At 42.0% G+C, this 20,064-nt stretch overlaps 3 protein-coding genes across 4 annotated transcripts; 1 reads left to right on the top strand and 2 right to left on the bottom strand.

Moving 5' to 3' along the window:
• Window positions 1-5,420: 5,420 nt before the first annotated feature.
• LOC137294486 (dual specificity protein phosphatase 18-like) lies at window positions 5,421-14,052 on the bottom strand. Of its 2 annotated transcripts, none has more exons than XM_067825512.1 (2): window positions 14,023-14,052; window positions 5,421-7,628 (listed from the first exon to the last, which is right to left on the bottom strand). In XM_067825512.1, exon 2 carries the CDS (start codon window positions 7,383-7,385, stop codon window positions 6,777-6,779), a length of 609 nt encoding a protein of 202 aa, XP_067681613.1. In that variant the 5' UTR covers window positions 7,386-7,628; window positions 14,023-14,052; the 3' UTR covers window positions 5,421-6,776. The 2 variants fall into 2 exon arrangements, with proteins under 2 accessions (XP_067681613.1, XP_067681612.1); XM_067825511.1 differs by lacking the exon at window positions 14,023-14,052 and adding an exon at window positions 13,743-13,998 and having other exon boundaries at window positions 5,759-7,628.
• Window positions 10,049-13,752, bottom strand: LOC137294484 (leucine-rich repeat-containing protein 40-like). Its single transcript, XM_067825509.1, has one exon. It carries the CDS (start codon window positions 13,647-13,649, stop codon window positions 12,708-12,710), a length of 942 nt encoding a protein of 313 aa, XP_067681610.1. The 5' UTR covers window positions 13,650-13,752; the 3' UTR covers window positions 10,049-12,707.
• Window positions 14,053-18,148, top strand: LOC137294485 (coiled-coil domain-containing protein 32-like). The gene is made up of 3 exons (XM_067825510.1): window positions 14,053-14,227; window positions 14,854-15,095; window positions 15,572-18,148. The coding sequence occupies exons 1-3, from the start codon at window positions 14,080-14,082 to the stop codon at window positions 15,818-15,820; spliced, it is 639 nt and encodes a 212-aa protein (XP_067681611.1). The 5' UTR covers window positions 14,053-14,079; the 3' UTR covers window positions 15,821-18,148.
• Window positions 18,149-20,064: the final 1,916 nt, after the last annotated feature.

Genomic DNA, 20,064 nt, shown 5'->3' on the forward strand with positions numbered 1-20,064 from the left:
ACATGATGACACCGTCAGTCGCCTCTAAGGACGGCGTCGAAGTAGATCAGGTTTTAATCAGGTGTTACGGGCAACACCTGTTCATCGTGCGATGAGTAAGTGAGCCAGATATCAGACATCTTGATTTCAAGTGGGGCATGAGGTTCCTTACCAGGCCATGGGAGTCATGGAAGGTTCGAATTCACAGTCACACAGTATGGCGTACACCCGGCTTACGAACAATCATGCCTGTAGATTGGGGAACACAGATGTTGATGGGTTTGCCCACCACGTATCAATCTGGGTTTGGACCCCATGTGACCCTAATCCAATTTGGGTTGGAATTTCCTTGATTTTGAGACTGGTATACAGTCTGACCACTATTCAGTGGGTATAAGTGATTGCGTGAGTTTTAGTTTTACGCCGTTTAGCAATATTCCAGCAATATCACGGCGAGACACCAGAACTGGGATTCAGACATTGTTCCCATGTGGAGAATCGAACCCATAGCGAACACTTTAACCACTAGGCTACCCCAGGGCCTGACTGGCTATAACATAACGAGTCATCAAAGTGAATGAGCATGGATCTGCTGTAAGCAATATTTCAGCAACATCACAACGGGGGACACCAGAAATGGGCTTCACACATTGTATCCATTTGAGGAATCGAACTCGGTCCTCGGCGTGGTTATTAAACGCTGGAACCACTAGGCTACCCTCATAGACCCCTAAGGTACTACGAAACAAAGCACTCGATAATGGCAATGTGTAAGGACAGAACAACATCAAATGAAAAATTACGATTGTAATTTGATGGACGTTCCACGGAGATGCATATGCTCCAAAACGTTTTGTGGCTTTGTTCGAAAGCGATACATCTTGTAGTCTGTAGCGGAAGGATTACTTCAGACGATGTGTACTTTGTACGACGTGAGAGACGTCCCTTCATCACAAACACATGTACAGTTAACATTACCAGAAGTCCCAGTTTAACCGCTTGACCCGTTCCGCCGGCTGGGACAATGAAAAACATCGTTTGGCTCGAGAGAGACATTCATTGATACCACAAAATAATTGTCTTGACACGAGCAATTCAATGTAACACTATCCCGCATAGAAACAGAGCCATTAAAACTGAAAGATGGACAAACAATCCAGTATGGCACCGAGGTCACGCAACGAACCCATTACGTCCGAGGGGTGGTCAGTACTTTACACCGCCCCCGGGCAATCAGTGATTAAGTAGGTCACTGTGTAACAACCGCGGCTTAGCGCGCAAGGCCCGTGACAGACGTCAATATTACTATACAGCCTTATCGACCGGTCTGTCCACCCTCAGACTCATAAAGGACAGTTACAGCTTAGTCATAAATCCGTCCTGTCCTCGGTTGACCCGCCGTCGTCAACGAGAAGCCATTAATGACGTAACAGCCACCCCTAGTCTCGCCTGTAACTGATGGAGACCCGACTCAGCAAGCATGTCTCAATGTGCCTCTGCTTTGTGGAGTTAGTCACCGTGGTAAATATATGCAAACATTACAAAGCCATGGCCAAAGTCGATGAAACTAGTTTCATAGTCTCGCTATGCATCGACTGACGTAAGACCAGCTATTGTGAGTTATATAATGCGACTAAACAGCACATGGAAATACCGACCGCGCACAAGGTGTAGCTCCACCCCGAACTTGCGAGTATACAAATACTCCTGGGTCACGGTGACCTGGCTCACGGACCGGGGTAGATAGATCAAGCAGGTTGCTGGGTAAACACGGACCAGCCTGTATGTTACCCGGCACATCACACTGTCAACTCTCACCTAACAACGCTTCAAGGTCACGCTCGCAAGAGACGTGTCGAGTCGGGTGCAGGGGAATTAATGAGCCTCATGCTCCTCACTCGGGAAAACAATGCTATAAATTGTTCACCATGTCTGGTCTTGCCTTCGTTTTTTAAATAAAAAAATGAACTTTGTTCTTGGTACTGGGAGCAAATGACTTGCGAGGAACGCCGCGAATGGTGTACTCGTTACACTGGACGGGTTTAGGTTTGTTTTAGGGGCTGGCGGCTTGAGGGAGTAGTGTGAGACAATGTATTTGCTGTGGACAAGGTCGCACTGAAGCTGTCGATCCCTCATGTAACCTGTTGGGTCGATATTTACGACACATGTAACCGGAACTCAGGTTGGGGGTCGGGCATTCGGGACGGGGAAGCAGGGAGAGGGAGGGGGTGCGATGCTGCCCAAGATATTGACGTTCGGCGTCCTGTGTAACAGTTTCAACACGCCAGCCACTTCGATTGAAGATCACATTGTGTGAGTTCAGGCGGTTCGGAGTTACACCAACCATACGGACACTGGTTTGGGCGGAGGTGTAGTGGTTAGGGTTAGACTTGGCTATGCATCGATTGGTTCGAGTGGAACTTACATTGTCTGACATAGATGCATGGGCAGATCCAGAGGGCGGTGCCGGGGTGTGCAACCTCTCTTCCCCATCCTGCATCCCCCGTCCTGAAATTTTGTCAAATGACCATTAAAACCCGCGTGAAAATGAAGTCTGCACCCCACCTTTTCTCTATAGTGTGCACCCCCGTTTTCTGAAAAAGCTGTATCCGTCCCTGAGGTGTATCATTAACTAGTTACGGTCTATTTTACATTGTTTAGGGTGGACATAGGCTGTTGCTTAGTCACAGGATATATCATTTCTGCTTGTAACACATAAACCTATTTAAATTGAAAAGGATCCCCATTGAATTGAGAGATTCAGGACCTGGGGAAATCTAGACGATTCATTTAGGACTTTAGCACTGCAGGGAGGGCTAGGCAGTATAGGGACGATAACGTGGTTCAGGGGCAGTGAGACAGTAGGCACTGGATAGGATCGAATCGTCCACGGATTGGTTAGGGAGGATCGTGCATTAAGAGGTTCCGGTTAATCATACAAGGGTTTGGGTCGTTCATACACTGGTTAGACACAATTCCACAATGAATGCATGTGACTGTATATTGTGGAATATGCACTGGTCAGAATTCCCCAATGAATGCATGCACTGGACAGACAGAATTCCCCAATGAATGCATGCACTGGACAGACAGAATTCCACAATGAATGCATGCACTGGACAGACAGAATTCCCCAATGAATGCATGCACTGGACAGACAGAATTCCACAATGAATGCATGCACTGGTCAGACAGAATTCCACAATGAATGTATGTGACCGTTTACTGTGGAATATGCACTGGTCGGACAGAATTCCACAATGAATGTATGTGACCGTTTAAAGTGGAACATGAACTGGTCGGACAGAATTCCACAATGAATGCAGGTGACTGTTTATTGTGGAGCATGCACTGGCCAGGCAGAATTCCACAATGACTGATTATTGTGGAACATGCACTGAATGCATGAATTATGCACTGTTAAGAGCGGACTATGCATTGACCCGATAGGGTGGATCAAACGCTGGCTTGTTAGTTTGGATCATATATTGATTGTTTAGTGAATCGTATTGAACTTCTTAGGGTGTATAATGAATTGACTGCTTGTTGCTTTTGGTTTGTGGTTTAACGCCGCACTCCGCAATACTCCGGATCTATGACGACGGACTGCTTGTGGTGGTTCGTACATAGATTGGTTAGGATGGATCATAACCTGGCTACAGTGAATCATACACGGTGCAGGGTGGATCATATACGGGGTAGGGTGGATCATATACGGGGCAGGGTGGATCATACACGGGGCAAGGTAGGGTGGATCATAGGGTTTAGTGTGGATCATACACGGGGCATGGTGGACCATTACAATGGTAAGTGTGGATCATACACGGGGTGGGGTGGATCCTACAGTGGTAAGTGTGGATCATACTCGGGGTAGGGTGGATCACACAATGGTAAGTGTGGATCATACAGGGGGTAGGGTGGATCATACACGGGGTGGGATGGATCACACAGTGGGGTGGATCATACACGGGGTAGGGCGGATCATAAAGTGGTAAGTGTGGATCATACACGGGGTGGGGTGGATGCTACAGTGGTAAGTGTGGATCATACACGGGGTAGGGTGGGTCATACACGGGGTAGGGTGGATCATACAATGTTAAGTGTGGATCATACGCGGTGTAGGGTGGATCATACAGTGGTAAGTGTGGATCATACACGGGGTGGGGTGGATGACACAGTGGTGTGGATCATACACGGGGTAGGGTGGATCATAAAGTGGTAAGTGTGGATCATACACGGGGTGGGGTGGATGACACAGTGGTGTGGATCATACACGGGGTAGGGTGGATCATAAAGTGGTAAGTGTGGATCATACACGGGGTAGGGTGGATACTACAGTGGTGTGGATCATACACGGGGTAGGGTGGATCCTACAGTACTAAGTGTGGATCATACATGCATTAGTGTCAGCAAGATCATAAACGATAATAAATCACTTGCTAATTAGTTGTTAACTGCAGCACAAAAGGTATTAATAGCGTATTGAGAAAGGGTATAACTATCTTTCATTAAAACGGGAAAACAACCAGCATATAGGAAAGTATCGTTTACTGATAATAACTTATATCATATCCACTCATTTCATGGCTGCATGTCATGTTTATGAGTGGTTGACGATATCAGTTTTAAGGGTATTTAAACATGGCTTTGTTCAAGTGAAGCTGCACGTGCGGAAATGGCAGTAAACTCGCATGGTTTATTAAACTTAACACATTGTGAGAACTTGAGTTAACAGTTGAGCGCCCCCAGTTGTGATATCATCACCGTCACGTCGTTGTAAGGAGCCTCTACACGCGATGTGCCGCTACCGGTGCCGTCAGCCAGCCGAGGTATCAGTGTTGGGGTTGCTATCAACACTCGCCCTCGTGCTGGTGTAACCACCACTAGTTTATGGACTTCACACGGGACGACTGTCGACACTGGAGCTGTCGTCTCGGGGGACTCGCGTATCCTTCAGTCATTGTTACGGTAATTCTCTTGCGCTGTAGTTAAAGGAGTGAGTGTATACGGGTTGTAACTGATGTTGCTCGCGGTGTTTGTCTGAAACTATTTTCACAGACGTTAAGTGACAGGATTTTTCAGAATCACGAAAATTAGTTCTTATAAGCTAACGTTGACCAAATGTACTGTTGCACTTTTCACAAAGTAACTGGAAAGCATACACAGGGTCCAAAATAATACATAGGTTGTACGGCTGCACCATGAAGTTACATGCTGAAACAGATTCAGATTATTTTAAAGAATGCTGGGGTAGCCTAGTAGTCAAAGCATATGCTCGTCACGCTGAAGAGCCGGGTTCGATTCCCCACATGGGAACAATGTGTAATGCCTAGTTCAGGTGTTCCCCCGCCGTAACATTGCTTAAAGCGGCGTACTAAACTGGCTCACTTAAATAGTGCTAGAAATAAGAGTAATCATGTCATATTTCTTTATTGGTGTGACTAAACAATATATCACGTAAATCACTCGTACAATAAAAGAATAATACATGGTGATAGATAGGACAAAAACACAGACACACATAACATGTCAATTAATGGTCAAAAGTAAACATAAATACTTTGAGATTTTATACCCGAGATGACGACAGAAAAATATATAGTCGGTAATCAACGATGTGTAGGAGCCTCTATGTAGTTGTACGTACATGCACGCACGCACACGCACACGCACACGCACACGCACACGCACACACACACACACACACACACACACACACACACACACACACACATATATATATATATATATATATATAATGCAAATTCCAGTAAACAGAACAGAATTTGATTGACAGGTTCCACAGTCTGAACTACAAGCAGATGCAGTTCCTTGGCTCGTAGACAAATACGTCATGAGACCTGCAATAAGGAGGATAAAGAGCCCTAATCAACCAAATGTTTCTCAAAATTCACGCCGTGGGTTTAATATCCCCAGCACACAAAAACATACATTCAATTACGAACGTGCAAGTGCTCATAACCTTCTTCAACATACAATATTTACATGCATTGCTTTGTTGCTGTTTTGTGTCTAGAGGTAGTGAATTTTGCCATTCATCAGTCAACAACCGATTTGTGTCAAACTTCGTTTGTCATGTGACAGCTTTATGAGGTCACCATATAGATACCTGAGCTACTAAACAATACAACGTGTCTTCAACCAATGTGCATTTAAACTCTCTTCGCGTCAAGGCTTCAAGAATCCAGTCAGTGAAACCATTCCTGAGCTCTTTTCCCAATGCAACGTGCCTTCAACCAATGTGTGTGAATCCAAGCCTTCAAGAATCCTGTCAGTGAAATTATTCCTGGGCTTTTTTTCCCAATGCAATGTGCCTACAACCAGTATGTGTGAATCCAAGTCCTCAAGAATTCTGTCAGTGAAATTATTCCTGAGTTCTCAACTAATACAAATGTGTGTTCAACCCGTGTGTATAAGCTCGCCCCACAACAAGGATTCAAGAATCCAGTCAGTGAATGTTCTTGACTCAGATCTTGGATGGATGGACCACAGGATCCTTCAACCATTACTTGTCGTTGGGCTTCACATTTCAGATCACAATTGTTCGACTGTGACAATGTCGCCAGCAATCAGCATGTTCTATTAAATACACAGTTTTCACCACCATGGACACGAGTCCGAGTGGTCCCGGAAGAGAGATCACATCTAAAATGACGTCAGATGTTAATTCTGAGTTCTTTTACGGAGAATTCCTTCACTCTACTCTCATACATTTCCTCTCACGGGGCAATGTTTCCTAGGACACTTCTCAGTCTGTGGCATGGAATGTGATACCATCAAGCAAAATAGACTTGCAACAGCGTAAGCCCCAAGTGAAACATCCACATAAGTCCAAGCGGCCCCATCCAGCCATGTCGGATCCTCATCTCGGCATCCTTCTGGTACACGGAGGGTACCATCCCGCAGATGTAAGGCAGCATCTCAACTGTGTTGTCCTCGTTATACTTCTTCTCAAACGCCACCAGACTTGCCCAGAAACTATTGTTTGGGTAAATTACTTCCCTTGCCTTATACACCTTCTGATAAGCCTGCAACAGGGTCATGTGATGATGCTTGATGAGGTAGGCGATGCACACGGTGGCAGAGCGACTGACACCAGCGATGCAGTGAACGGCAACCCTTCCACCTTGGCTCGCCACCTCATGCACATGGTCGACCAGATACTCCAGGTGTGGAAGGATGTTCTCGCTGACGGAGTCTCTCAAGGACACACGCTTGACCTTCAGGTCTTCCCATGGATACTTCAGATCCTGCAGCTCCATGGCAACGTTCAGGATGTGGGTGATGCCATGCTCATCCAGTGACCTCTCCTGGGTAACCCCGCCCACGCTGCTAAGATACACGTGTTTTGTGATCTCCGCTACCTGGTTGGAAAAATAACGCATTGTCGGTGGCCTTAGGACAGTCTTAATATGATCAGCGAGTGACTCCAGTGTTAGTGCTGTTGGGGTGATGGTGGGGTGAGGTAACGTTGTTTCAGCGAAAATGTTACAGAGGCGACAGAATCCTTATTTCTGATGGAGTTTGGGGATCCCCAGCTTCGACACATCTGTGATGGTGCTATATGACCTTTGTCATCAGAATGGCTAGCTTCCGTTGCTGCTGTTGACAGTGATGCAACGTCAGTCCTACAATAGAGATATATAGGTCAATACAGGTCAATGTAAGATGCTTATTTCATAGCAGCAAATTCTGAAAGGGTTGGTTTGTTGGTCGGCTGTTTAACGCTGTTTATTCCAGCTGTATAGCGACGGTCTGTAAATAATCGAGTTAGGACCAGACAATCCAGTGATAAACAGCATGAACATCGATTTACGCTTTGGGGATACGATGACATGTGTCAACCAAGGAGAGGACTGATCAACCGACCCCGTAAGTCACAACAGATCAATTCTAACCCGGATCTTCGCGCTGGGTAGGTCAATGTAGGATACAACAACACGTCACTGAAAGGGCTAATACATATACAAAAATATTTTAGATTCTGATTCTTCTACTATCAATGCTAGTCAGCAAAACCCATTCACTGCTTATCGGAAAAGCTAACTTACTGAAGGATGGTGATGCTGTGGATTTTTTTATTTGAACTGTTAAAATTGGTCTTTAAAAACCAATGCTTGTCATACCGGATGATCATGCTCGCTGACTTGCTTGATCTCGCACACAGATTGCGAAGATCGATTGTTCAAGGACCGTCGCAGGGGGGTTGGACACTTACTGCGGTATAACGCAAGAAACAAACAAAAGAGAAATATTGCTTAACGCCGCACTCACCAATATTCCATCTACATGAACATGAAATATTCGAGTCGACCAGAACAGCGATTCAATGACGACATGGACAACGGGGAACGCAATCGGAATGCGATGACATGCACTAGAAACGACACGGAGCCAGACAACCGATCCATTCGGTTGATTCTTAGAACCATCATAGATTCCCGGGACTTTACAAATCCGGAGTCTCCACTGATAGGCTTTGATATTGATGGGGTCAGCACACCATCTGAATTTTCAATCAACATTATTGAGAATCGACATAATGATAGCTCATCTCCTCCATGGAATATTTATTCAGATAGTCGTATGTCCAAAAGATAAATGATCCCTATCTCATATGGCCTCTATGATAAGTACATTCCTATTTCCGTAAATGTACTAAAATACCACAACAACCGCATATTTTCACGGTATTTAAAGTACTGTGGCACTTTGGGTCGGTCAAGGATGAAAGGGCGGTTATGCACAAAATGTCTGTCCTGGAATTATGGATCCAAGCAGTTATTATGAGGGAGCAGGAAAAAATTGCTACACCACAAAAACACAGCATATATATCGACGGAAACTGATTACCAGAACAAAAACAACACAACTGAGTTGTTAGTTGCATTGTTTCAAGGTTGAGGAAGGATTGATTTATGTTAACGTAAAAACCATGAAAACATGTTGTGATTTACAGAGGCGGTGGGGTAGCCTAAAAGGTTAGGGCGTTGGCTCGTCACGTCGAGGACCCGGGTTTGATTCCCTACATGGGCACAATGTGTGTCCCACGTTGTGATATTGCTGGAATATTGCTAAACGCGGCGTAACATTAAACTCACTCACTCTTATGAACAGGAACATCCTTATCATACAAATGATTGTCTCCAGTTTTGAAAATGACCCACATGCTTTGAATAATATATATCTATGAGCACTACACAAATAGATCCAAAATCCTTTTTCATGTTTCACAACAGGTATTCTTTTGGGACATGGGACACATCATCACCGTGTGTATCTATTTGGTCGTGCAATGCTAACAGCTATTTGTAAGCACCAACCGTGTTGACATGAAATCAGTGAGGTCTACCGACAAACTAATCTAACCCAGTGAAACAACGTTGACGTATTTTACGTGTGCTTCATCCAATATTCACCGACCATTACCTGTGTGAGACACCAAAACTGTTTATGTCATTATTCAGGTAAAACGTATCCTCACTAAATTAAAACGAGGAAATATTTGTTTTAGTGGCATTTTTAGAAGCAGAATATGTCTTTGTTCAGATACAATGAAAGAAACATGATAAAACTAATCCTTGTCAGATGTGGAATATATATTCAGGTGATATATAATTTGGCCCGAATGAAGTTTAAGGGGGGGTACGGGTGGATTTTTTTCCATTATTCCTGTTGGAAGAGGCGGTATTACCGATCCAAATTTAAATTCACTGTAAATGTCCGTCTGACTACTGATCTACATACCAGTGGTGCAACCACTTCCTGTCCCGTGGCAGTGTGTGAGTGTCTATCAAGGCAAAGTTATAAAGTTTCAACTAAACCAGATGCGATTACAAATTCTCATTCTTGGGCTTCAGTACCTGCTGTAGGTCGACAACTTGGCACATTATGTACATACCATAGCTTGCAAGTCAACAAAGTCTTTCTCCCAATTTCACTCAGTTGAGTCAACACGAACGGATTATCTCCCTTTGACCATACACGTTATCATTAGTGGGGTGACGTTATGGTGGAAAATAAAATATCCACAGAACTCAAATTTCCTTTCCTGGTTTATTACAAATGCATTTGGAAGAACAACATGAATATATCAAAATCCATCACAAATTATATTTGCATAATCATGTGTAATATGGAGCACCACCCTCTATCACAAAATGAATTGAACAACATAAAGAAATTAAATGTTTCTCAGGCACATTTGTTTCAAACGTGATAAGGGCGGTAGAGCTTTTCTAAAATGTTTGACAGAAAAAATGTGAAGAGAGTGGAACACATTTTTATATTTGTCTCTCAGAAACACAGCTTGGAAAGTTTATAAGAACATGTTAATGAGATGTAGATTCATTCACACTTGTTCTTATAGACACTCATTCTTATAGTGGACAAATGGAAGATCAGGACGCAGCAAAGTCAAAATTATTTTCGATAAATGGCAAAATTTGTCACACAAACAAACAAAAGTGACGTGCCGATGCCCGAGAAACATTTTACTGTTTTTATTTAGCCTTATATTCTTTATCTATGTTATCAAAATGTATACAGAGCATTGCATACAAATTACGGTACCTGAGAATGCAGTTGTGACTTCATTAAACAACTGGATAGTTGCCAATCATTGTACATGTATTTTACAGTGTGTTGTGAAATTTAATTGTAAATAATAAACTGTACCTCTGGAAAAACATTAAGCACACAAAATTATGTTGACCACTAACAGAACTATGTTTAGCTTGTGTATGATGATACATATAACAGTGATGATCATTTAAGAAACATATTTGTTACAGGTGGAAAATGTCTCTCAAACACACCCTGTAAAGCCTGTCCAGAAACAAACCCACAAATTTGCACAAGTTACCCATGTCCCTTATCTAATCTGCACTGGGTACAATGTTCAGTCATTTTTCTGCTACTATGGCATGACGAGGATTATCTGATGGAAAGAGATGACAAATTTCTTTGTACACTTGTTGTACTTAAAGGTCACATGCAACGTAAAACTTTGTAGATTCTGATACCTTTCGGTATGCACTTACCAAAACAAATCATCAAAAATGCCAATTCAGCCTATTAAGCTGAAAAAAATATGCAACGGAAAAAAGTCTGTGAAATCAGAGTTCAAACAATTCACTAATTTTCCCCTAGCGCTGGGGGAAAAAGTTTCAACAGTGGTGCTCATAATTCATGGGCAGTGATTAGGTTTGCTAAGCTTGAAACAGTATGTCTGCCCAGAATATGAGGTCGTGATCAGCAGTCTAATTTTGGTTGTATACACAAAAAAGTAAATAATCTAATCTTTACATAAAAAAAACACAGAAAAACCACAAAAACATGTTGACTGCAATAAGCAGACTCTGTCACAGAGAAAACTCAGTGTCTTGTTTATCGACACCTGTGTGTCTGTTGGCCTAACCACTAATGACAATATGCAATGCACAACTTCAATCATTGATCACATACAAATGAACATGAAATTAACACCTATCAGGCTTATAAGTCATAAACAAAGAGCCAGCGAAGCCTATCAGTAAATGAACCAGTGGCCAATGAAAAGGCTTCGTTACACTTGGGTGCACACCCACTGGCTCTGACTGGTTTCGGTATCGCAGCTGCTTCATTTTGAGGGTGGTAGACCCAATTACAAAATATACACTTTTGATTTGCGATTATACGCTTATAATTTTGTATATTCGGATATTCTTAATCAGCAATGCATGTTATATATCATAAATAACTGTCTTTGAAGTATGTTTGATTTTTTTGGTTGCGACCTTAAACTTTGGTACATCCTTTAAAGGAAGATTAAGTGGTGAGGAAATGGACGTCCACAACACCACTGTCAGTTGTTTGGTGAGAAAATACAGGGAAAGAAACAGGATAAATTTTATGGATTGAGTTCTTGAGTTTTACAGTAAAAGAGTTGAAAGATCGCTTATGTTCTGTTCCCAGTCTGACATCAGATCATGAAGACAAGACACAGTTTAGTCATTACCAGAAAACATGTTTGGCTAGGTGTTTACTGGCTGTGATCTGAGGACTTGGCAAATAGCATCTCTGTTTTGATGACAGGTGATTCCTTTTTTAAGTAACTGATGGATGCTTAAGATTTTTTAAACAGCAAAATACAGTATTTTAAGCAAAAACATTCAACCCACTTTTGTCTTTGGTAGAGGTTCTGTCATGGTGTGGGCATGTGTCTCTCAAGATTCAACTTGACATGGTGACAATACATGAGAATTTGTGTGGTAATCAGCATATCCTGGAACCGCTGCATCCAGTTGTTGTCCAACCTGTATTTTTGGATGACAAGGCTATGCCACAATGTTCTCAGACAGTGACAGCTTTCGTTCAGAATAATGCAGCGACTCGCCTTCAGTGCCCCGCCATTAGTCACAACCTGTATAGTCTGGTTAAGATTTGTGACTTTATCAAGCATGTGTACCACCTTTTCAAAATCTGTTGAAGCAATGAGGGTTTTTAACTGGTGATTTCAAACCCAACTTTTGAGACCTACAGATGGCAGCTGATAGGGTTGAGTGATAGAGAGTCTGGTACACAGACAGTAGGTTTTGATGAGATGAGATGTTAATCAAGCACATGATGCAGATAATAAAACATTTGGTCTCAACAGAAAACAAAAAAAAAAAAAAGGCTCAAACCACTGCAACATACTAAACAAAATTAGTTCCTTACAACCAGATTCAATGGATAAGAATTCGTTTACAGTGATGGTTCTTGAAATTGTGCTCAGTAGTGAAGAAGCCTCCGCAAGCACTGCATTTGGATATATGGGGCTGTTTGATGCTGGATTCCTCTGTTCTCAATAGGAAGTTCTTGAGGGTTGGAGGCACATGTGTTTGTGATAGATAATTCAGCCTACACTCAAGGATGCAGTCAACTGCTATCTGCATTAAGCTGCTCACATATTTGACATGATCCAGGCTTTGATACTGAAGTTTATGTTCATCATACCATGGGGTAACATCTGAATACATATCCACTCGATTGTTGCGCTTGCTTAAAGCTGAGAAAATGGCATCCTTGCCCTCAATGCACACAGATATAGGTGGCAATGCAAGATTGCGGTTTCCAGTAACATCAAGTACGTGTAGATGTGACAGCTTCAACAAGCTTGTTGGTAGGTATGTGAGTATGTTGTCTTGAAGGTAAAGTTCCTTTAAGGAGGGTATATATCCCATAATTGGAGATATTTCTGACAAACAGTTTGATGATAAATCACAAAGTTCCAGATGTTGCAGGTATACAAGTGACCATGGGATTTCTCTTAGTTTATTATCATGTAAACAAAGTGTAGTTAGGTTATGAAAGCTGCCAATTGTGACAGGAATGTGTTCGACTAAAGAGTCTGTAAAGATTATTTCTACAGTTGATTGTGGATTCCTGTGTTTTACTAACGCGTTTTCGAACTGCTGATCCGTTGACACACTGGCTTTGACACTTTTCTGGCAAAGGTTTATACGTTCAACAAAAGTGATCTTGTTCTTGGATGATTTTTTCTCACGAGTCTCACCATGGTCATCTGTCTCTTGGACGTCGGAAACTGCATCGCCATCGTCTTCTCTTGTAGCGATCGGCAGAAATGGGAATAAACGTTTGAAGCACCTTTTCGCACGTTTTAACATTGTGGGCACTGTAGATACTACTTCCTTTCAAATATGGAAGACTACTCGCCGTCACAGCAATTTGAATACACAGTTTGTGAAGAATTCACTCACCTCTTGTAGGCTTAGTTTCCACAAATATCTGTCAGACGAAACATTAAAGGACTCCGCATCCAATACATGGCCTGGTGCACAGCATAAATTAATTTCATGTCAAGCAAGGCTCAGCAAACGTCGTCATTTACACGAATTGTCAGTACCCCGAACCGTAACAGAATCTGACTCTTTACCCGTAAAACATGACACACATCCCCGAATGATGTGACAGTTATGACGATGTCTGCACATGACAGCTTTGTTATATTTAGTACCTTAGTAACCCCAAATTACTTACTTCCTGTTTACTTCCGTGTTCGGTGTCCGTGCATGCGCACATAATACTTCCTTCAACATGGCGGCAGAAGACATGGAACAGCCCCAAGCTCCAGCAATGAATGACCCGTGGGCACCCCAGCCCCCGTCTAATGGGACTGTATTGCCTTGTCCGACGGACCCTTTACATGAACTTATCAGTTCCGACCGCTATATCGCATCCTTAGGTATGCATAACTCTGATATGTAAGATGCGTACTTGAGGTTTCGGGAATGAGAAGCAGGGGGTGTGGTCTTTTTCTGAACATTACCACGATTAGTAAATATTGCCATACTATGAATTTCACTGAACATGATTTCACTGAAAATATCTGTAGCGGCATTAAGTTCAGATTTGGGGTGGGGTGGGGATGAGGTTAGTGCACCCCATTGGGATGTATTGAATGTGCATGGATACATTCTACACCACATTACACTATATCTCTACACTGACCATGCTGACTGCCCCAGATACAAAGAGTAGCATGGAGATGCAGTGCGTAAGTAATATATACTTGTACAAAGGGAGGTTGTTGTCTCACTCATAGAACGAAATATTTTGATATGGTTCTTTCACAAAGTTCACAGCTATGAAGTGGAATTCTCCTTTAGATACCTTTTGATTTGCTCAATCTCTGGCACAATTCAAAGCAAAGTTAATGACATATTATGTATATGTTGTCCAGACAAAATAATTCACAGTCTTTCTGATTGTTGCTGAATGTGGTGAACTAACAACAAAGCAAGCTATAGATAATTGTTCAAAGACAAGCAGTTTGTGATACCATGTCTCAGTCATCATGAATTATTTCAGAAAAGAAACTGAACAGGATTAAGGGACGTTCACGGCAGGAACCTTCATCCCAAGATATTGTCCAGTCCCTGACAAAATTGAGAAATGATCAGATGGAACGTTTCCTGAAGGAGGAGTCAAGTCAGACACAAGCTGTCCAGTTACCCTGTGGAGGAGAAGCAACATCAACGTCGTATATCCAGCGCCGTCTCTACCCTGAGAAACAGGCTGTCACTGGAGATGAACTGGTAGTGTTGTTGCAGGTGGGTCTCATCACCAGTGATGTTTTGCAGAAGATGAAGTGCAAGAGTTTCTAATTCATCTGTCAGTATTGCACCCAAAACAGCTGTACCGTCATTTGTTGTTTGATTGCCTACATGGGATTAATTCATGTTAAGTTTCAGATTTATCAAAAACTGGTTTTCTAGTTTTCTTTCTTTCTGTTCACACAACCACTGTCTTGTTGAGTGAGATGGGAGATGAAAAATGCTTATAAATGCCACTGTGCTTGGCCTAAGAGGTGACTAACAGGATCAGGTGGCCAGAATCGCTGACTTGTTAACACATGTCATTGGTTCACAGTTGTGCAGATTGATGCTCATGTTGTTGATCACTGGATTGTCTGGTCCAGACTCGATTATTTACAAACTGCCGCCATGTAGCAAAACTTAATCCATAGTTCATTTGTTGAACAAAAATTTATACAAAGCTATCTTGTTCATGTATGCCTCTTGTGCAGGATGATGCCTTAGCAATCAGGATTGCCGAGGAGCAGGAACTCGAGGAGCTGACTGCAGGGAAAGGTCCCGCTGCTGCCATGGTTACATCAAAGTCTGAGTCAAAGTCTAGAGAAGAAAAAGTCTCAGAACCTGTCCCCATGAAAACAGATGTTGCAGATGCAGAGACATTGAACATTTCAAGAAAAGAAGATTGTTCAGGAGCTTCTAGTGTAGACAGTGAACAAGATGATAGCGAGCACAAGACTTAGGGCTGGAAAGAAGACGGAATCATCTTAATGTATGTCGGTACGTGGAGATGTTTATTGATGAGTTTGATGCAGTGATGAGGCATGACACTGTCACAACCTCTAAGGAAGGGGGTACAAATGAACAGTTTGATCACTCATCATTATTCAGTAGAACGGATTCCCTTGTTTCTGCTGTATTTGGTGATTGTAGAATCTCATAGGTCAAAAAGCTTGAGTACACATGTGTGACAGGTATACAGTGTTCCCAGAAATTATTGAGAAAATCTTTGTTTTTTTTCTAATGATGCTAAGATTGGAAAAATGGCTTTCACTATGCACTAAGCATACTAAATAAGGGAGACAACTCTTGAAGGCTTAGAAGGCAGCTCAATACGGCAAGAGTTATCTCCCTTGTCTGAGCAGACGGCTTCCTGTGTTGACATGGCAGAATTTACAGCAAGAGAGAAAAGAAAGCTCATTCTAGATGATTTTGAAAGGGGTGAGGCTGATGCTAAAGTGTTAGCTTGTAGACATGGTATTCCTCTGTCTACAGTATACAGAACTTTGAAGAATATTCAAACAGGAACCGGGATAGAGCACAAAGCAGGGGCAGGTCGGCCTAGGAAATTCAGTGTTGTGGATCGCCAACTTGGTCAGATTGTGAGTAGGGGCAAATTGAAAAGTGTTGAGAACATCAGAAATGAAATGATTAGCAGATGAAGTCCTCAGGTATGCAGTGAAACAGTTAGGCAGGAATTACAGAGACTTAAATGGGTGAAAAAACGTGAAATTCCCTCGCCGTTGATGAAAGATGCACAAAAGGAAAAACGTTTAAACTGGTGTCGGGCTCATGAAAATCAAGATTGGGATAATGTTTTCTTTTCGGATGAAAGTTCTGTTTGGCTTTTCCCTAATTGTGTGAAAATTTGGACCAAAGATACTGTCAAACCTATCTACCAGCGACCAAAACATAGCCCGAAGTTTCACATGTGGGGTGGCATATTGGCTCGCGGAGTGACGCCATTGTGTGTTTTCACGGGAAACTTGACAAAAGAAAGATACGTTGACATTCTAAATGGTCACCTTCTTCCGACAGCACAAACATTGTATGAAGATGATTGGATTTTCCAGCATGATAATGACCCAAAACACACTGCGCGCTACACAAAACAGTGGTTGTCGGGCGAAAATGTTCAAGTTTTAGACTGGCCCAGTTACAGCCCAGACCTAAACCCAATTGAGAATGTGTGGGGAGTCATGAAGGACAGAATAAACCAAAAGGGACTGAGAAATATTGAAGATATGAAGGCCGAGGTGGTCCAATATTGGGATACCCTGTCACATGATTACCTACAAACTTTGATGGGTAGTGTGCCTAGGCGTATTCAGGCATGCATTGCTGAGCGAGGAGGTCTAACAAAGTACTAAAACAAGACTGAGACTGTAAAAGGATGATGTTTTAACATGTTTATGTAAGTAAAACGCCAGAAGTTAATAAACGTAATGAGTTACATGACGCAACATGATTCTCAATAATTTCTGGGAATACTATACCATGATTATATTGTTTTGTTTACATTATGCACTATATAGTGTCTATTCTTAGCTAAACAGACACTGGTTGTCCAATTGTGTGAAGAGTTATGTCCCTTAGCTGAGAAGGCATCCACAGATGGAAGATAAATGTGAGATATATTTGCCAGCACCATGTCTTTCTTGTAGATTTCTTCAGGTGAGAAACATCTATCAACACTTTCAGTCTAGACTGAAGAGATAAGTGTTAAAAAGGTAAAGTTCAAATCTTAACAGGGGTGTCCATATTTATATTAAAATGTTAGTTAAAGGGGGTTTTACCTGGTCCAATTGAAATCGTAAAAATCATGCCCATGTTAACATTGAAATATTAAAGGGGGTTTTACATGGTAGCCTTAAAGTCTTAAACAGGGTGCCCATGTTAACATTGAAATCTAAAAGGGGTATTTATGTTAACATGTTAATGGTTCTGTATTGTATTAGTCTGGACATGTTCTAGAAGTGTATACCCCCTTTAAGACCAAACTTGGTTAGGATTAGAGTGAACCTTGCCATGAATGTGTATTTATGGTGTCAGTAGCATCAGGTATTTAACCTGCTGAAACATTCCATATATCTAAATAAAGTCAGTGCTGGCATATCACTGTGCTGGCACAGATGTGATCAAAGGTTGATTGTTGTGTGAACATTGTCATGTGTTGATGTGTAATAGTTTTGATCATGTGTTAGATCATCAGGGTGTGATTGTGGTATGATTTGTTAATGAAACAATCTTCTATGGTGATTATTATTCAATAAATTGATCATCTATGTTCAGGTTTGTGTTATTTATTCTGGTGATTGTTTACCCTTATCACATTATTTATGATGTTTCTCTGTTTTAATGTACCCTGCGACCCCATCTGGATCGGCTTGTGCATCACAAAACTTCTTGAATGATGTAGTATTTGTTGGTTCATTTACAGCAAGCGAGTGCAGTTGCATAATGAAACACTGAGCTGTCACCAAAATTTCAGTCTCACCATACACACGTAAAAATCAGTTTGTCATTTAGGTTGTAATCATATCACATTATTTTGTATATGTGTGAATGTCTTTTCAAGTTAAACAATGGCATTCTCTTTTTAATGTGAATATCTGTGTAAGTAGAGTTACTTCCCCTTAAATGCATGCTTTCATTAACTCCAGATGTTTGTTAGGTGTATGTGTATACCCAGCTCACAAATTCTTAATGCTTTGGACAGTCACATCCCCCATTGTAAGAATTGATAGCGCACAGACAGACGCACACAGACACACACACAGACACACAGACACACACACACAGACAGACACACACACACACACACACACACACACACTCTCTCTCTCTCTCTCTCTCTCTCTCTCTCTCTCCTCTCTCTCTCTCTCTCTCTCTCTCCTGCATAAGGAATTGAGCTGATTTTCCCCAAACATACTTTCAGATATGTATACAGAATACACAAGAAAATTAGCGATGTTAGCACTCTCTCTTAGCATTGCTGTTTTTTTTTTTTATATATCAATCCAGTCACATTTGTCCACCCTCTCACAGGACATGCCAGTCGTATCTATTATTCCATAACATAAATCCGGTCACATATATTTCAGTTCAGTCATTTTTATATCAATCACATATACATCAATCCAGTCACATGTATATCAATCAAGGTCAGATGTATATCAATGGAGTCACAGGTATATCAATGCAGTCACATGTATGTCAGTCCAGTCATATGTATGTCAGTCAAGACATCCAAGGTAACTGTATTCAACACATAGCCTTATTACAGTAAATACTAATTTTAGAAATGATTTTGATATGGTTAATCTGTTCATGCATATATGTAACTGTGATACTCCAGGTGTGAGAGGAATTATGTATCTGTGACACAGTTCAACAGGTGTCAGACTATCTGTGAATCTCTGGTGTGACAGCGTGATGATGAGTCACCAAGAGTGGGCCACAGTATAAGAGCAGCCACAGCACGGCTCACCTGGCGAGGGATCTAGTTGCACCAGATTAGGCTGTGTCAGGTACCCAATACCTGCCTCGTGGCCTCCTTCACAACCTGGTACTTATCTCTGCTTGTAAACCTATGCCCAGATACACCTGTATATCTCTTGAACAAGTTCAAGATTAAAAAATGTCTCCACAAGACATCAAAGCAATTCATTCTTTTTTTGGGGAGGTGTAAAATGTCTTACCTGGAATGAAAGGTTCAGGGTCTCAATCCACAAAGTGTCTGTAGTACTATGCCACTTGTACTGAATGATAAACTAAAGAGTTACGACAAGTCGTAAAGTTACGAACACTTTGTAGATTGGGATCCTGATGCCTGATTGCTTTTGTAGCAGTTTTTACAGAATTTTTTGCAAGTATGACTGAAAACATGGTTTGTCAATCCAATGAATTAGTTCTTCATACTCCTCCGATGCCTAGAGTGAGTTTGAGAGTGAGTTTATTTTTTACACCACATTTAGCAATATTCCAGCAATATCACAGCAGGGGACATCAGAAATGGGCTTCACACATTGTGCCCATGTAGGCCTTCAGCATGACAACTGAACGCTGTCACCACTAGGCTACCCCACTGCGCCAGATGCCCAAAGAGCACATTCTACGTGTTGAATAGTTTTGTTTGTTGTTTAACACCACATGGTAGTGATTGACATCATGAACATTGATCTGCAGATTTAGGATACGATGACAT

The sequence above is a fragment of the Haliotis asinina genome, chromosome 8 (assembly GCF_037392515.1).
Source record: "Haliotis asinina isolate JCU_RB_2024 chromosome 8, JCU_Hal_asi_v2, whole genome shotgun sequence".
Classification (NCBI taxonomy): Eukaryota; Metazoa; Mollusca; class Gastropoda; order Lepetellida; family Haliotidae; genus Haliotis; species Haliotis asinina.